The sequence below is a fragment of the Psilocybe cubensis genome, chromosome 1, assembly GCF_017499595.1.
Source record: "Psilocybe cubensis strain MGC-MH-2018 chromosome 1, whole genome shotgun sequence".
Taxonomy (NCBI): Eukaryota; Fungi; Basidiomycota; class Agaricomycetes; order Agaricales; family Agrocybaceae; genus Psilocybe; species Psilocybe cubensis.
This window is the reverse complement of record NC_062999.1, coordinates 2,021,823-2,037,847: the sequence shown is the minus strand read 5'-3', so window position 1 is coordinate 2,037,847 and position 16,025 is coordinate 2,021,823. Positions and strand designations below refer to the sequence as shown.

Sequence of the window (16,025 nt, the reverse complement as noted above, 5' to 3'; positions counted from 1 at the left end):
ATGGTTTTGTGGGGTTCTGATTAGTATGCTCTACTGTTTGCTCTCTATGTTCTCTCGGCTCTTGGCTTTCTTGAGAAGGTTGAGCATGATGTCAATGGTGCTCTGGAGCGAAGGTTCCTTAGCGAGTCTCGTTTCTAATTTCATAATGTTCTCAGAAATGCTACATCAAACAGATAGTTAGGAGTGGTCATTGTTTAAAACACTCATTCGGAATGCGTACCTTTTTGAGCCGGCAACGATGATAGAGCAATCTTTCAACAAATGATTGCCCATTCCGCATACAGGACAACAGGATGCCGTTGAAATTTTTTGTCTTTTCTTGGAATAATCTTGTTTCGCCAGAGCTTGCTTGGAAGATTCCGCCTGTTGAAAATCTGTAGTATCCAATTTTACGACAGAAGGGTTTGGTGTAATTTGAGCATTGGAACGTCCAGGTAATGGTAAGCGGGGTTGTAAAACGGTGGGAGGCGCACCGGGAGGTAAAGGGTGAAGAGGTTGGCCGGCAATTAGCGATAAATGACCTCGTTGGTAAAGGATCTCGTCAATTGCCTGAATTGCATCACACTTCACAGAAATTAACAGTTCAGACGGCATGGAAAAGCATGCTGTATAAAGAAACGCTTACCCTATCTTCCCATGTTTCGTCGTCGGGGTGCAAAATCAACATCTCCCGGTATTCTGCAAGGTTCTCTGATCGATCCACCATGTGGCATTCAGCAACACCATGATGTTGCTTACAAAGGCCACATTCAGGATACTCATCGTCGACAGGACGCAAAACCTTTGGTTTTGGCCTTTGTCGTACAGGATCGATATTCATAATGAAATCTTCGTCCACAATTTCATTGTCAATGTCGCTTTCGATCTCGGATTGATGATCGGAGCCAGAGTAGACAGAGCCGGCATCAGAACCACCAGGACTCTGCTTTGATTTGTTATTAAATGATTCTGAACCTCCTACACCGACTTGTATTTTGTTCTACAAACAAAATATTCGATCAAACCTTCCTGACATGATGCTTTGAAGAATGAAGATACCTTTGCAATGTCTGCCGCCTTCCGTCGAGCGCCTCTTCCGGACAGTGCAGCCTCCTTTTCTTGCTCCTTTGCTCGGTTTTGGTTGATCTTTTCTAGTGTCTGAGCCCACGAATCTGTTTGATCCTCTTCACCTATGTCTTCTAGAGCATCCTTTTCGGCTGCCCAGACTTTAGCGAAAGCGAAAGTGAGACCGCCAGAGGCTTTCGGGGCCTCTTTGACAGCTTCTCTTTCAGTCTTTTCCAGGAGTTTATCGATGTCATTGTCGGTATCTAAAAAGAATACATTGAATTATGATAACAACCTCGGTCAAAAAATATTCACATGTGATATCTCGCGATGATTCTTCAGGCTCAAAGAGTGCTTGGGCACCATAGGTAAGGATGGACTGTACGTCTTCTCCTCCATTGTCTTCATCATCATTGATCTTCTGTACAATAAGATGGTCTAAGACGAGCTTCTTTTTGCCAATTTGCATGATACGCTCTAATTTATAATCAGTTTTAATTAATTCAGGTGAGAGGGTTTGAGTTACCTTCTGCGGAATCTTTCACCATTAGCTTGAATACAAGACAGGTTTTCTTTTGCCCAAATCTATAGGCGCGTGCAATAGCCTGGAAAAGACTCGTCAGAAGCCATAAATGTTTGATTGTCATCTTAACAGACTTGTAGATCCTGATGAAACGTCAATAGGGTTGGTCGCAGAAATACGTATATAGACAAACCTGATGGGGATTAAAATCGGGATCGAAAATTATCACCGTATCGGCCGTCTATTTTATCGTTTATTTTGATGAAGTCAAAATAGAATGATACTTGACTCACATAAAGGTTGATACCAACACCCTTTAAAAGCCCGTAAGTATAACGTAGTTCGAAAAGGCGAGATGGCTTACTCCTGCACGAGTGGTGAGAAGAAATATAAAATATTCTGAATCAGGTTTATTAAATTCATCCATAGCCTTTTGACGCACAGCGCCTTTCGTATTTCCATCCTGGAATAACGGTTAACGACTATGTTTCACGATCAAAATGGTCGGATTTCACCAATCGAAGGAACTTGTAACCTTCACCCTGCAGAAAGTCTTCCACGACATCCAAAGCAATGACAAACTATGAAACTTCAGTTTGTGGGTCATTGTAAAAATTGTGCAACCCACCTGACTAAATAACAGAACGCGATGCCCGTTTGATTTAAGCTTTGGTAACAACGCTTTGAGAAAACGCAGTTTCCCACTTCCATCAATAAGTTTTTCATGGGTTTCCTGAGCTGGTAAATTGCGAGGTTCGATACCTTCGTCATACAAATACGGGTGCTGAAGGCATCTACAGGTTTACTTGAATATAAGATTGATTGGGGGATGAACAATTATATCTTACTTCCGTAACTGCATGAGAACATTGTTGATCCGCCCCTTTTGAATCGAGCCTGGTCCGGATGACGGTTGTGTTAATCCATTGAGGAGGCTAAGGTTATGACCTGAAATTTGGTTTGTAACGTTCGAATAAAGAGATGGTTTGAAACCCTCACTCAAGATTGAACGGTAGATTTCTTTTTGCAACGGAGCCATTGATACCGGAACAATCACTTCATTCTAAAACCAAAATAATTCAATATTTAGACACTCAAAAACAAAGTCAAGGAGTCCACACCTTTGGAGGTAAATCAAGCACTTCACTCTTAATGCGACGCAAAAAATAAGGCCTTAAACGTTGATGTAATTGCTTCACAAGATCTTCGGTAAGCGTCTCGTGCTGTTTCTCCAACGTCTCAAGGTCTTTCCATTCAATGGGATCCAGGAAATTCATAAGATTGAACAATTCGCGCATGTTATTGTTGAGAGGGGTCTAACGCAACAAATAGTAAGAATCCGGGACATCATGTGAAAATAATTCTTACCCCCGTCATAATGATTCGGTGGATGCTGTTTAGTTCATTTAGCTTTTTGAAGAGTAAGCTATTATCGTTCTTGACTTTAATTGTATTATAATATAAGCGCAGTAAAGTATTTAGATTGGTTAGAAAACTTACGTCTTTGACCCTCATCCACGACAAGAACCTAAATTGAGGGTATAATTTTGAAAAGGAAGACAATGTGAGAGTTAATCAGTAAATACATACCTCCCATCGAGGTTGACTTTTAAAAACACTTGTGAAATCTTTTCCGTTAACCAACGCTTCATATGTAGTGATTAGAACGTGAAATTTGGCTTTGAGGTTATCCGTCGAAGTGTGGTTGTGGAATAGCTCGTACTGCTTCAACACATCTCGAGCCACCTTTTCGCCGTAAAAGGGAACAACTCGCAGGTTTGGGGCCCATCGTTCGAACTCCCTGACCCAATTAGTTATGGTGGAATTGGGGACTACGACAAGCGAAGGAAAGGCTTTCATGATCTTCGCTATATACCCAAGAAAACTGACAATTTGTACGGTTTTACCCTGGCGCACATTTATCATCAAGTAAGGTCAGTTAATCAAGCTAACATACCAAACCCATCTCGTCTGCAAGGATGCAATGCTGATGGTTCCACCAATTACTACCCAACCAGTTAAAACCATCGACCTACACACTCGTATTAGACAAGCATACAAGGGGAAACTGATTGCTAACCTGGAATGGCATCAGCTTTAGCCGCGAATCCTGGCCAAGGTCCAGCTTTGAAGCGTCATGCAACCAGTACTTTTTATAGGCGTCCGACTTGCGAGTATCGAACGTTTCCAAGTATTTCTTGGAGTGCTTCGGGACTTCAACACTTTGCGAGTCGATAAACCTTTTGAAGGCGGTTTGGAATGCATCGTACCCCTTTTCTCCGATCTTTGGAGGAGAATCCCATGTCGCTAAAAAAATGTCAATACCATGACGTATTTTAGCCGACTATGTATACCTTCTTCGTACCCTAAGTCATTCCATTTGATGAAAGCCCAAGCAACCTTATCTATATCCGTTTCTATCAGTTTGCCACTGTGCTCCTTCCACTCGTCCAAGGTTTCTGTTAAATTGGGAGGCGGCTGTTCTCCTTTTTCAGAAACAAGCCGAGTGATGCGCTCTCTTTCTTCATCGACTTCAGAAGCTTCTTCCTCACTGGCGATCACTTTCTTCCTAAAGACCTTTTTACCAAAAGGTTTGATCTGCCGTTTCAAAACAGGTCGCCACAGTACTACATCAAGAACTCTGTCTATGAGTTTCCAACTTGGAGGTATTCTCTTCTCCGCATCCGGCAAAGGGGAGGTAGCAGATATGATTGTTTTCTTCGGAGGTTTAGCAGATGAAGCTGTCGATTCGCTTTCAAACAACGCATTCTGCACGGGCGCGTCAACTTGCATAGAATCTTCGTTAATATCTTCTACCGGAGTTTGGAGTAGCTCAATTTTTGTCCCCCCTGATATGAAGTTCTTGAGTTTTGAAGGGTTAGTTGCTACAAGCCACATGTGAGGGACCCATTCCAAACGCCTGTAACTTTTCCCTTGCCATTTTACCAGATATTCTCGAGGAAGCATAGCCTTGTAATTTGCCGTTTCGTTCTGCTTCGTCATGGGCTCTAAGGCGTTTGCAGGGTAAGGACGCCAGGCAATAATTTTGTCTAGGTTATACTTGTAAGATGAGCAATCACCGCACAACCAACTCTTCGATTGATAATGTCCTGCGATTTCATGGATCGTCGGATCATCGCCAAGAACGGCAGGTTTGGGTAGGTGTCGGTAATGCGAAAGTCGTTTGCATGTAAAGCATCGAAAGAGGAGTTCCCGTGCCAGAGTGGGGACGACTGTATTGTCTTCTATTTGCGTGATTGCGTCACTCATAGCGACATCTGAGGTCTTCGGTATGAAAGTGGAATCCAGGCGCGAAGGGTCGGGATGTATAACAATATCCATGCAGCCCATACATATGCCGCCACGCATACAAGAACCTGGTTCTTTCGTTAATGGAAACGGAAAAGATAGAAATAAGTCAAACGAACCGCAAATGAACTCTGTAGTCTGATCTATATCCAATTGCGTTTTTTTAAGAAGAGCAGGTATCGCTTCGCCAGGATGGTCTTTCTCCCATTTTTGAAGGTCCTTAGCTCTAACAGCCTTCAAGACTTCATCACGTTGGTTACTTGCCAAACATTTCCAGTGGGCGCTAACAGGACATTTAAGACTGCAAGAAAGATAGTATAAGAATCCCTCATCAAACAAGTATAAAAACATACCATTGAACCCATCCACCAAGGTCGATAAAAGTCTGTTCACTGTCGGATTGTTCAAATTCGTCGTCGGTGCTTCGTTTTCGCTTTTTACCTTTTCCTTTTGACTTCTTTTGGAAGGCTGCGAGTAATTTGTGGGCTGGTGCTAAATGGCATTTCTCACAAATACTGCGATGTTGTCGCAGCACTTCATTGTCCTCATCATCGGAAAAGGGATCTTGATCAAGGGATTCAATGCTACGAAAATGACCATACATGGGCCGGGCAGATTTGACACGGTTCTTTTTCGCCTTCGCATGAGATTTGCTCCTTCGGCGCTCGGAGACACCGTCATCGTCGGTATACTCGTCATCGTCGAAGTCAAGCCGCACTTTAGTTACCTTCTTCATTCGCGTAGAGCGTCTTACGCCAGATGGGACTTCATTTACACTACGACCCAACCCATTTTCGTCGCTTTCTGAGTCGGAGACAGGGATGATTTTCCGCGATCGAGACTTCCGGGGACTAAAAGGGAGGTCTGTCCGATTATGCTGGCGGGTCTTTATCCCATAGCTAGATTGGGCGCTAGTTTCGCTATAGTCTCCGTCGTCGCTGCTCTTACTGGACGTGTCAGTGTCGTTCTCAGCTTCAGAGTCGGGCACAACTTCGGATTCTTCGCGTCGCACGCTTGTCGATGTGCTCCCATTATTCAGTGGAACTGTTATCTTTCGAGGACGAGAGCCTGGATGAACATATTGTGCGTATGGATCAAACGGCGCTAACTTAGATTCAGATTGCTTTCTTCCTATAGTGAGAAATTATTCAATGAGCCAACAGAATATAATCAGGTTATGAAGCATCCATACGATACTCGACCAGTAGTTCTGGATATTCCTCTTCAAATGTTCGGGCCTGAAACTGCAAAGAAGTGAACGTGTCAATGATGCTTTGAAAAATGCAAAGGTAACGGTCGTCGTGCCTTGTACGCAATACCCCCGTCATATCGAGCGTAGTAATACAGTTCGCCGCCTATGGTGTACTCTCCTATCACTTCGTCTACGCGTCTGCTAGTTCCAAGGATCAGTGAAGTTTCGCTTGTGCGTTTGTACTGTCGCTTTTGGGCCGACGGAAGTCGAGGTGCCGAGACGAAGACTCTGCCCGTGCGGGGGGCGGTCGGCGTTGAAGGCATTTTCAAAACGAGTTTGCTGGTCTGGAGTGGGCTAAGAGATTCGAGTGGTGAACGCTTTCTTTGAAAATTATCGGTTGACTCTGCTCTAATGTCTGACATGTCCAAAGGCCAAAATGACAATGTGTCAAACTACAGTATAGTAGTATGTAGAATGTGCAAAGCGGCCGGTGCATGAATCAAAAGCATCACGATAATTTATTCGGATTATGTAAACTAAATCCTTTAAATGACAACGCCAAACTCGCGTTAATGTTCCGTATTCTCAGTTTAGTATTACCATGATACTCAGTTATTCGTTCCATTTTTAAATATCTTTTTTGTACGATTATTTATCAACCTCGCTTTTTAGAAGACTCCCGAGCCAATGAATACATTGGCGTGCTACAGTCTCGCTATGATCTTCCAGAACTCTATCAGCCAAGCAAGTAATTAGAGACCTCAAACTACTCACTGATGCAGAAGGCATGTGGGACACCGGCAGATCCTTGGACCACTTGTGACGATTGACAATCTGGATCGAGCAGGTTGAAGATTACTTGTCTCTCCTCACCAACCCAATCATCTTGTTGTGCATAATATGCGTATATTTTTTCTTTATTCTCCTTCAAGATATGAGCTTCCAGTTGTTTTATTGTACTCATTTCTTCCGCGCCCATAGTTAACGCAGAAAAAATAGTTGTTTTTGAAGATAAGAAATTCTGTAGCACCCGGAGTTGTTGTTCAGGCCAGCTGGAATACAGTGCGGACAGTAGAGACCGCGGAAGAAATCCTATGAGGAACGAGAATGAAGAAAGGATATGCCTTGACAATGGTGCGAAGATGGGCTTAAAAGCAAAAATCATGATTAAACTGTAATTGGTAACTCCGAAAGACTTACATGTAATAGCTTTCCGTTGGGGGTGTTTGCAATGTTGCTAAGGGTTGGGAATAAGAGGAACACCGCCTTTATGTAATCTTTCCTCTCTTTTAAAATCTGCACAGAAATAAGCGTGAAAAAGAAATTTTTGGGCCAACGTAACTGACTTGCGAAATTATCCAGGAGCCAACGCTGTGTCCGACAAGAATAATCTTCGTGCTTGGAGTGTAGTAACTTAAGATCGCGTCCAGAACTTCAATGGTGCTTTGAACTTGTATAGATAAAAATTCCCCTTGTGAATATCTCCCCTCTGGCTTCCTTTCTAATCCAGCATAATGATCCAAATGAGAATGAGCTAATATCCCGAGGTTCAAATGTGTGTAATTCTCGTGTATAGTAGAGAGAAAAGGTATGTAGAAGTCCACAAGTCCTGGATTGCCTATGCACGTTTATTGTGAACCACGGCTAACCTGGCAAGTGTTAATCCGCGACTCACCAGGTATAAAGAGTAATACTGCGTTAGGTTGGCAGTGCTGATCTCGTGGTGTCCACCACAAAGCTTGAGACGACCCTAGGTTCCCACGATGAGTAAAATAGGCATTCTGGCAGACTGAGGGTAGATTAAGAGAATATTTGGGAGTGAACGGTGCGAGAAAAGGGGGCAATTGAGCAGCGACCATGGCAGTTGTGGTCTTGGCTACAGATTTAGCTAAGTTTAGAGTCAGCACGTGGGTCATTGATATCCTCAGTCAAGGCAGACACAGTTCTTCGTTCTTTAAATCTATCTATCCATGTCCAGAGCTCCCCCTTTCCCCACTCGTCGTCGCTCTCCTTCTGCTTCCAATGGTTCTCATTATACTCAACAACCAGCCTCTGCGCCTGGAACTTCATCTGTAAAACCTCTGCAAATATCGCGTCCAGGGTCGCGACCAACAACACCAGTCAATTCATACATCTCTGCCTCCCCTACATCATATGCACCCCCGAGTACTGCACCACTGGGTCCATCTCGACCTCAAAGATCTGAACTAAGAGCTCGTGCTGACTATGCAGGTTCTGAGCGGGCATCCACGTCCTCTCAGGATCCTTACTATAGGGATAGCATAAGCACATCTCGTTCTGAAAACAACGGAGCGTCCTATCGTACAACCCCGAACACAGCTACTAACGGTGCTACTACTGCTACTTCTTCTAGGCAAAGGCCACAGCGTATTCAAAACCCTTCGCAAGACACTGCGGATGTAACGTCGCCCAACTCCCTCAATTCTGCCTTGTCCGCATTCAAATCTGCTGGTTCGCGACGGCGTCAAACCGAAGATTCAGAAGAGTACAACTATCAAAGAGAGAGGGAACTCGAGATCGAAGCAGAAAAGGCCAGACAACAACGGATACGAGATCGTGCGCCTGGGATCCGAAGGGGAAACACTAGGGCTGGTGAGATCGATGGTACGTCGTCTGCAATCCATTTATCCTACTAATCAACTCACATGCTTTTATACAAGCTGTTCTTGACCAAGTTAAAGATGGCTGGGAATTTGTAATTGACCCTAATGTGCGAACTCTCTGCAGAATGATAACGAATGCATACCACTCACCATTGAAAGTAGTTCAACAGTGTCGACCTTGCATTACAATTGCTAGACAAATCGGCTTTGGGTAAAGACATGGAATCTTTCCGCCGAACTAAAAATATGCTCTCTAAGGCATTGAAAGGCTCGGTAGACAGTATGTTCTGTAAACTCAGCATTGCAGCCCATGACTAACTGTGCAATATAATTCAGAACACTATCAAGCATTTGCAGCATCCCTTCCTCATCATGCATCTCTATTAAATCATCTGGGCATTGCTCAGACTGAAATCTCTTCAGCGCGATCAGCATTGCTAGACGCAAAAGAATCTTTAGGAGGGAAACGCGCCGACCTGGTTCAATTATGGAATAGGGGACAAACGCTAGAAGAAATGATTAAAATATTGGACCAAATGTACGTGTTGTTCAGTTCAAATCACAGCCTTACCTTGACTATTACTCCCTTTTTTCAGTGAGCACCTCAAGACCGTTCCCGACTTATTGGAGACACTGATGTCAGAGAAGCGCCTTCTACAGGCTGCTATCCTCCTTGTTCGGAGCTTGAAGATTATCAATAAACCAGATATGCTTGAAATCGGGGCGGTTTCTGATCTAAGAAGCTATCTGGTTGGTCAAGAAACGGTTCGTACATATATCGCACCTTTTTGGCGCTTATCCTTATCGCCCATGTGCCCAGGCGCTTCGCGAAATTCTCATCGAAGAACTGCAGAACCATCTGTATCTGAAGTCATTTTGGTGTGAATCTCGGTGGGCGGCATACGTGCCAAATCAACGCAGCTGTGAGCACGATATTTTCATTTTTAATTTACATTAATCATTTCCTTCAGTCCCAAAGGTTGATTTCGAAAATGATCATGGACCTCAGGCTCTGGATGAAGAGCCTGTCACCCCGTTATCGCCCACAATACAACAGACTCGGTTAACACGGTTTCTAAACAACCTTGGTCTGAGGCCCAACGACCCGCCTTACGATGTAAATGACGCTCAGCACTCTAATTCATTGCAGGGTGCACCATCTGTTGTTTCCCAGCCAAGCAACTCCTCTTCCACTGCGATGTATTTATCTTCTAATCTTAACCCTGAGGCGGATTCGTTTTCATATATGGAAACATTACTGGAGTCATTAGCCGTTCTTGGGAAACTTGGCAATGCTCTGGATAATATCGCACAACGTTTACCTAGCGAAATCTTTGCACTCGTGGAAACAACCTTAGGAGAAGTAGAAGAGCGAGCTGAGTTTGGAAGAAGAAGATCTACTCTGGCAATGAATAATATCCTCGGTGAAACAGAAGGTGCATACGTACTTAGCTCAGGTACTCTGATATCTGGAACATCTCTTATCGGAATGCGAGGTCCTTTGCTCAAGTCCTCGAGCCTGCGTCTGACTGCATTGGAATCTCTTGCAAAAAGAGTCGATCATGAAATCCTAATGGATCTGTTTTGGACACTGTATTCAAAACTTGAAGCTGTTGCTCAGGGGTTTAGAGTTGTAACAGAGGTTGCCACTCGGATCGGATCAGTAAGCTGTTTGAGACACTGTTTTCGCATCCTTTTTAACGCAATGAATGACAGAGACGAGATTATAAAGATTCTTCTGGCACTAAGCCAGGAATGCTTTTTCCTCTGCCAGAGATTTGGAACCATGTTCAAGCAGAGGTGCGACTTTGATCACAAACAATGCACGCTTTCATCAACTTCGTGCTGTCTGCAGGTCCGAACTTTAATCAATGACTATTTGACCGACGAACAGCAGGGCTCTGTCACCGGCAGAAATCCCATCTCATCGATCAATGAAATTTTACGTGATGGGAAATTCAACAGGGATAGAATTAAGGTTTTCCCCCGTTCATTCGCTCGTATATACACGCATTGATTAATCTCTGCGTAATGTAGCCTGTTTTCCGATTTTCCGATACTGACTCTAAATTGACAAGTAAAGCCCTAAAACCCCATGAAGATGGACTTACTAGGGCTTTGAAAGATACAATGCCTGGTCTGGCTCCGAGTACTACTGGAGACACTGTCCAAACAATTTTTAGCAATGCTCAGGACGATCGCTTACTTGGGGTTGATCAACACCACCGTCTCCTCATACGGCCAGATGCGTTCCATGTCACTGTGCTTTTTCAACCTACCCTTAGTTACCTTCACCGCGTTGCTGAGATACTTCCTTCGGGCATGGAATTCGCTCAGTCGTCAAGCTCAGTACTGGATGAGTTTGTTCTAAAAGTATATTTACCACAGCTAGAAGAAAAGGTTTCTGAGTTATTCCACAATGCCGTTGCAGGCAAGTCCGTATATGAGTCTTACAGACCACACGTTGACTAGTTAATTAATAGGTTCTGAGGCATTTCAGCCTGATCCACTCTCGGTACGACTGTCTCCTCAACCGCTTCTCAAGGTATATTATTCTTGGTTACCTCAACAACTCATTTCTTAAAGATTATCAATAGGCTTGCACGCATCTCATGGCTTTGATCAACTCTCTGTGTGCTATGCTCATAACAAGTCCTTTTCACCGTGAAAACTATTCACGGCTGATACTAGGGGTCGTCATACAGTTCTATCAACGCTGCAGTGATCGCTACCAAAACTTAACTACCGCCCATAATAATGAGTCAGGTCGTGAGAATTCTGTTGCTCTAGCAGCTCAGTGGGCACAGAGGTCCGAACTTCAGCCGTGCTTCAATGAGCTCATACGCACAGAGGTAAGGACAAATCAAACTTCACCTATACCGATTCGTGAATTATACCTAACGAAGTTCTTGATATGCTAGGTGAAAGAGGAAGCGAAATTGCACAAACTTTATCGTCAGGAAACCAACATTCAATTGCAGTTTCTCGGAGAGAAGCAATTGTCTAAAGATGACCTTATCGTATCAACCAAAAATCTTTCAGCTTTGGCTTCTTTGCATTACAGTGTGGTATGTGCCCTAAATTCTACGTCTATCACCTCGTGTCTGAATCGTTTTAAAGTCTTGGTTTTCGGTTGAACTCAACGCTCTGAAGTCTAGACCAGACGACACTCTTCCCCTGAGCCCAAACAATTTAGAGCCCATTACCGGAATGACACCGTCCTTCCCTCATATACCCAACTTACCAAACGACACTACCACTGATCGGCTTAGCTTGCCTCTTTCAAAAGAAATGTCACTGTAAGACGCTTTACTTATCGTTTTCTTTTTGATTATAATTATTACTCCTCAGACGATTTCAGGCCTTGCTTAAAACATACGACCAATTGTCTACTTTGATTTTGGACACTCTAAGAAGCGAATTGCGTTGTCGAACTATATTTTATCTCACGTCTGCAATGCGCCACGTTGGTTTGATTGTTTGTTTTGCTCTGCTCTTTTCTGATTATCTGTTGGACAGGGCACGTATGATTCTACTTACGAAGCTGTTGAACCGGATCCTCATGTTGTCGACCTCACTACGGAACTGGTACAATGCAATGAATCCATGATCACAAGTTTGCCCGAAGCTCAAAGACGGTGCATACATTCACATTTGTGTCTTGTAGATCTTATTGACACGATTATTTATTATGATAGATATGTTTTTGCTGGACTCGGACAACTTATGGAACACATTCTCATTAAAGGTGCTCGCCAGTTACGGCGCCCGAACGCCTTCGGTATTAAGAAGATGAAGAGAAATATCCTAGCATTGCAGCAAAGTATCAAGGCCTTAACAGACGATCCTGAAGATGCCAGATTTGAACACGTTCAGCAATACTTCAATCTTTTCTTCATTACTCCACAGGTTAGATGAGCTATTTTTATAGTAACAAGGTATTGACTCGCCCTCATAGGAAATGCTTGACGGCATTCGTAAAGAGCAGAAGTTTACGTTCGATGAATACCAGACAATGCTTAGTCTTCAGTGCGGGGTTGACCCTTCCAACACCAGCGAATCCAAAGGGGCAGGCCGTGATTATAATTATAGTATGTATGTTATAGATTTACATGGACTAGAAATGGATAATTCGGATCCTTCTAAGTAGTTACTCTTTCCCTTTATCAGCACCTTTTGCCCGTTTAATATTTGTTGTTGATTTTTGCTCAATCCAAGCCATAGTGACGGCGTCTAAATCTGGCATTGTTCTAACCGACCTGTCATGGGGGAAATGGCCCAGAGGATGTTTTTCGACCCGGAACGGTTGTGTTGAATTTGATTTACATTCGTAGAATAACAGAGGTATACGCGCTAGCAGGGCGCGATAACGCCTTCTAACCCACCTTGAGGGATGTCGCTCAAGGTTTGTCGTAGGAATTAGGACCGGTTGTTCGGCGGGTAAAGAACGTCTTTCTCGTCGTGTTTTCGGAGGGTTTTCAGTTAAACTATAACCAATGAGAGTTTCAAGCTCCTGCAAAACGCCACTGTTTTGGAACCCCAACGACCTCATAGGCACTTTGGAAATATTCGTTGAAGGCATTATCTCGGTGACTTGCAAAGGAGGTAAAATCTTTTTGAGTTCATCTTGGAAGAAACGACGACGTATATTTACTTCCCGGCGTTTGCTGAAAGGGCCAAAAGTCAGAGCCTCTATGGAATTGGGGTTCGCGCGCGGAGGGAGCGTGCGAGGTGTGATTAGGTCTTTCCTGTCCAACGCCTTTTTGTCTCTCGACCCTGAGCTGGTTAATAACGCTTTCAATTCCGGCGAATAAACTGGCGGCCTTGATTTTTCTACTCCAGGAATGATTGGTTCATTCGGTATATCGTTGACGCTTGGATATCTTATTGGCTATTGTATGACTTTAGTAGAGAGTATCCTGGTTAGAAATATAGGGATGCACCTCCAAAAGGTCCCATTTGAGTTTCCCCTTCCTGCCATATGCAAGTTCTAAAATCCAATTGAAAGATTTGCGGTCCCCGTTATTAGCCTTCTGTATCCTGTGTATTCTCTAAAAAAATAATCAGTACATAGCCATTAGCGGCTCGTGATTGAGACGCATCACCTTGTGCACAAGTTTGATTCTTTCCGCTCGACGATCTTCCGATTTAGAGGACAAAATTGCATTTATGTCATCCCTCGCCCGTACCTGAAAAAATTGTCTATGTTTCACGTGAGATAACATAGACTTAGACTCAAAAGAATAGTATACCGAAGATAAAGATGAGGCAAGTTCCTGCTCTGTCGTAGATACGACCTATAAAGATATAAGACAGAGGCCGACGCGCGGTCCATTTTGTCTGTAAGCGATTTGAGACTGGATGGGAGTTGGAAAATGATATGCGGCTCACTCTGGATCGCGCAGCAAGGATAAATTTCAGCGCAAGCTTCAGAGAAGTGTGCTGATGGTCGATTCTGTTTGGTCGAGACCAGGCAATATACTTTCACTCATTGTAATGAACTTGACATGGATGACATCATCAGATCATATGATCGAGTCACAAAAATTACATGACACATCCCGACAAGATCTTTTGCATCTTAAAAGAGATCTTACATTGCAAAACCCACTGGCAGCAAAAAAACCGTTCAATATAGTCCCCAATTTTTAGATCCTCATAAAACCAACTTAAGGGAGTCAACATTTGCAATAGTGTATCATGGTGTGCTCATTGTCCTTATGTTTTCAACGCGAACTCACCCAACGCAGGCTCCGAAAGGTCGAGATCCAAATCCAAGTGGACTAGGTCGCGCGATCATTAATAAGAAAGTCAAAGATGCTAAAAGAATGCAAGAGTCCGGTCTTGTCAGTGCTTTGGTTTCGATTCGGTTTGTAGCTGACTGTGCCTGCAACAGTATTCTGTGGATTTGGACAGTTCAAATCGTTTGAAGTCCGTAACACAGGAACGCGATCTCGACGAATTTTTGAACACTGCTCAGTTGGCTGGAACGGAATTTACAGCTGGTAAAAAAATATTTCTACTTTTAATATGTACGTTGACCATTAGTTGCGTTCATAGAACGTAGAAGTGTTAAGATTATACCGCAAACATCCTCCGTATCACATAACCCACATCTACTATCTGACCAAGAAGAGAAAAAAGTGCTGCAGAAGCACAGAGAAAACAAACAACGATTGCGTGTACCTAGAAGACCTCCATGGAAGAAGTCGATGACTATTGAAGAATTGGATAGACGCGAAAAGGACGCGTTTTTAGAATGGCGCCGAGGCCTCGCAGAGTTGTTATATTCTCGTTCTATTCTCAACTTCTTTACTGAACTATTTCATCAGACTTCAAGACGGGGAATCTTTTCTTTTGACTCCATTTGAACGTAATCTCGAAGTTTGGAGACAACTTTGGCGGGTTTTAGAACGTTCCCATCTCGTTGTCCAAATCGTTGATGCCCGAAACCCACTGCGCTTCCGTTGTGAGGATCTTGAGTCATATGTCCACGACGTCGAAGGGAATGAAGGAGAGGCCGGCACAGGGAAGGGCAAAAGGCGTAGTATGTTGCTCATCAACAAAGCAGACCTTCTGACATCAAAACAGCGGTCCGTGAATTTATTTTTATTGTGTAAAGAAGACTTAATGCCATATCTTAGATCTCAGTGGGCGGATTATTTCGATTCACAAGGTATCCATTATGCGTTCTACTCAGCAGCTAACGCGGCCGCAATTCAACAAGCTCGACGAGAAGCGGCAGAAGCTTTAGAAATTAGACAACGTGAAGAAAATGACAATGATAACGCCCCAGATGATGCAGAATCAGGATCAGAAGATGTTACATCCGAAGACGAAGACGAGGATGTTTATTTCTCTGCCGAAGATGAAGATGACGATGAAGATGAAGAGGAGCATGGCTCGAGATCCAAAGTGCTGACGGTTCAGGAACTCGAAGAAATGTTCATAAGAATGGCTCCTAATCTGAACGGTTAGCATCTTATCATTTTGTGCTGTAGTCTGCATTATTCTTACTACAACCATATAGAATTTGCTGATCACACGGGCAAACCGCCTTCCAGGCTCATAGTTGGTTTAGTCGGCTATCCAAATGTCGGTAAATCAAGTACAATTAACTCCCTTCTTGGAGAGAAGAAAGTTAGCGTGTCTTCGACGCCTGGAAAAACAAAGCATTTCCAAACCATCAATCTTTCAGATTCAATTATTCTTTGCGATTGCCCAGGCCTAGTATTTCCTCAATTTGCAACCACAAAAGCAGATCTGGTTTGTGATGGCGTTCTACCCATCGACCAGCTTAGGGAATACACCGGGCCTATATCGTTACTTACTA

General features: G+C 43.6%; 3 protein-coding genes across 3 annotated transcripts; 1 reads left to right on the top strand and 2 right to left on the bottom strand.

Annotated features, from left to right (window-relative positions):
* Positions 1 to 30: 30 nt before the first annotated feature.
* On the bottom strand, positions 31 to 7,984 carry JR316_0000641 (Chromatin remodeling factor mit1; the record flags this gene model as incomplete). The annotated part of the gene is made up of 28 exons (XM_047886455.1): positions 31 to 160; positions 221 to 564; positions 626 to 979; positions 1,039 to 1,307; positions 1,360 to 1,521; positions 1,571 to 1,649; positions 1,761 to 1,808; positions 1,861 to 1,881; positions 1,932 to 2,030; positions 2,083 to 2,148; positions 2,196 to 2,361; positions 2,416 to 2,515; positions 2,567 to 2,630; positions 2,689 to 2,883; positions 2,936 to 3,009; positions 3,068 to 3,095; positions 3,158 to 3,475; positions 3,525 to 3,599; positions 3,648 to 3,874; positions 3,922 to 4,944; positions 4,996 to 5,177; positions 5,230 to 6,007; positions 6,069 to 6,120; positions 6,729 to 6,790; positions 6,843 to 7,215; positions 7,269 to 7,364; positions 7,415 to 7,686; positions 7,744 to 7,984. 28 exons carry the CDS (start codon positions 7,982 to 7,984, stop codon positions 31 to 33), a joined length of 5,898 nt encoding a protein of 1,965 aa, XP_047754201.1.
* A 54-nt stretch (positions 7,985 to 8,038) lies between these two features.
* JR316_0000640 (putative exocyst complex component sec8) lies at positions 8,039 to 12,842 on the top strand (the record flags this gene model as incomplete). The annotated part of the gene is made up of 18 exons (XM_047886454.1): positions 8,039 to 8,693; positions 8,750 to 8,799; positions 8,855 to 8,972; positions 9,029 to 9,230; positions 9,289 to 9,457; positions 9,513 to 9,615; positions 9,664 to 10,355; positions 10,409 to 10,492; positions 10,548 to 10,670; positions 10,730 to 11,123; positions 11,176 to 11,237; positions 11,290 to 11,544; positions 11,614 to 11,760; positions 11,813 to 11,991; positions 12,044 to 12,158; positions 12,212 to 12,330; positions 12,391 to 12,601; positions 12,651 to 12,842. The coding sequence occupies 18 exons, from the start codon at positions 8,039 to 8,041 to the stop codon at positions 12,840 to 12,842; spliced, it is 3,870 nt and encodes a 1,289-aa protein (XP_047754200.1).
* JR316_0000639 (uncharacterized protein) lies at positions 12,843 to 14,027 on the bottom strand (the record flags this gene model as incomplete). Its single annotated transcript, XM_047886453.1, has 4 exons — positions 12,843 to 13,583; positions 13,636 to 13,743; positions 13,798 to 13,894; positions 13,945 to 14,027. 4 exons carry the CDS (start codon positions 14,025 to 14,027, stop codon positions 12,843 to 12,845), a joined length of 1,029 nt encoding a protein of 342 aa, XP_047754199.1.
* Between the last annotated feature and the right edge of the window lie 1,998 nt (positions 14,028 to 16,025).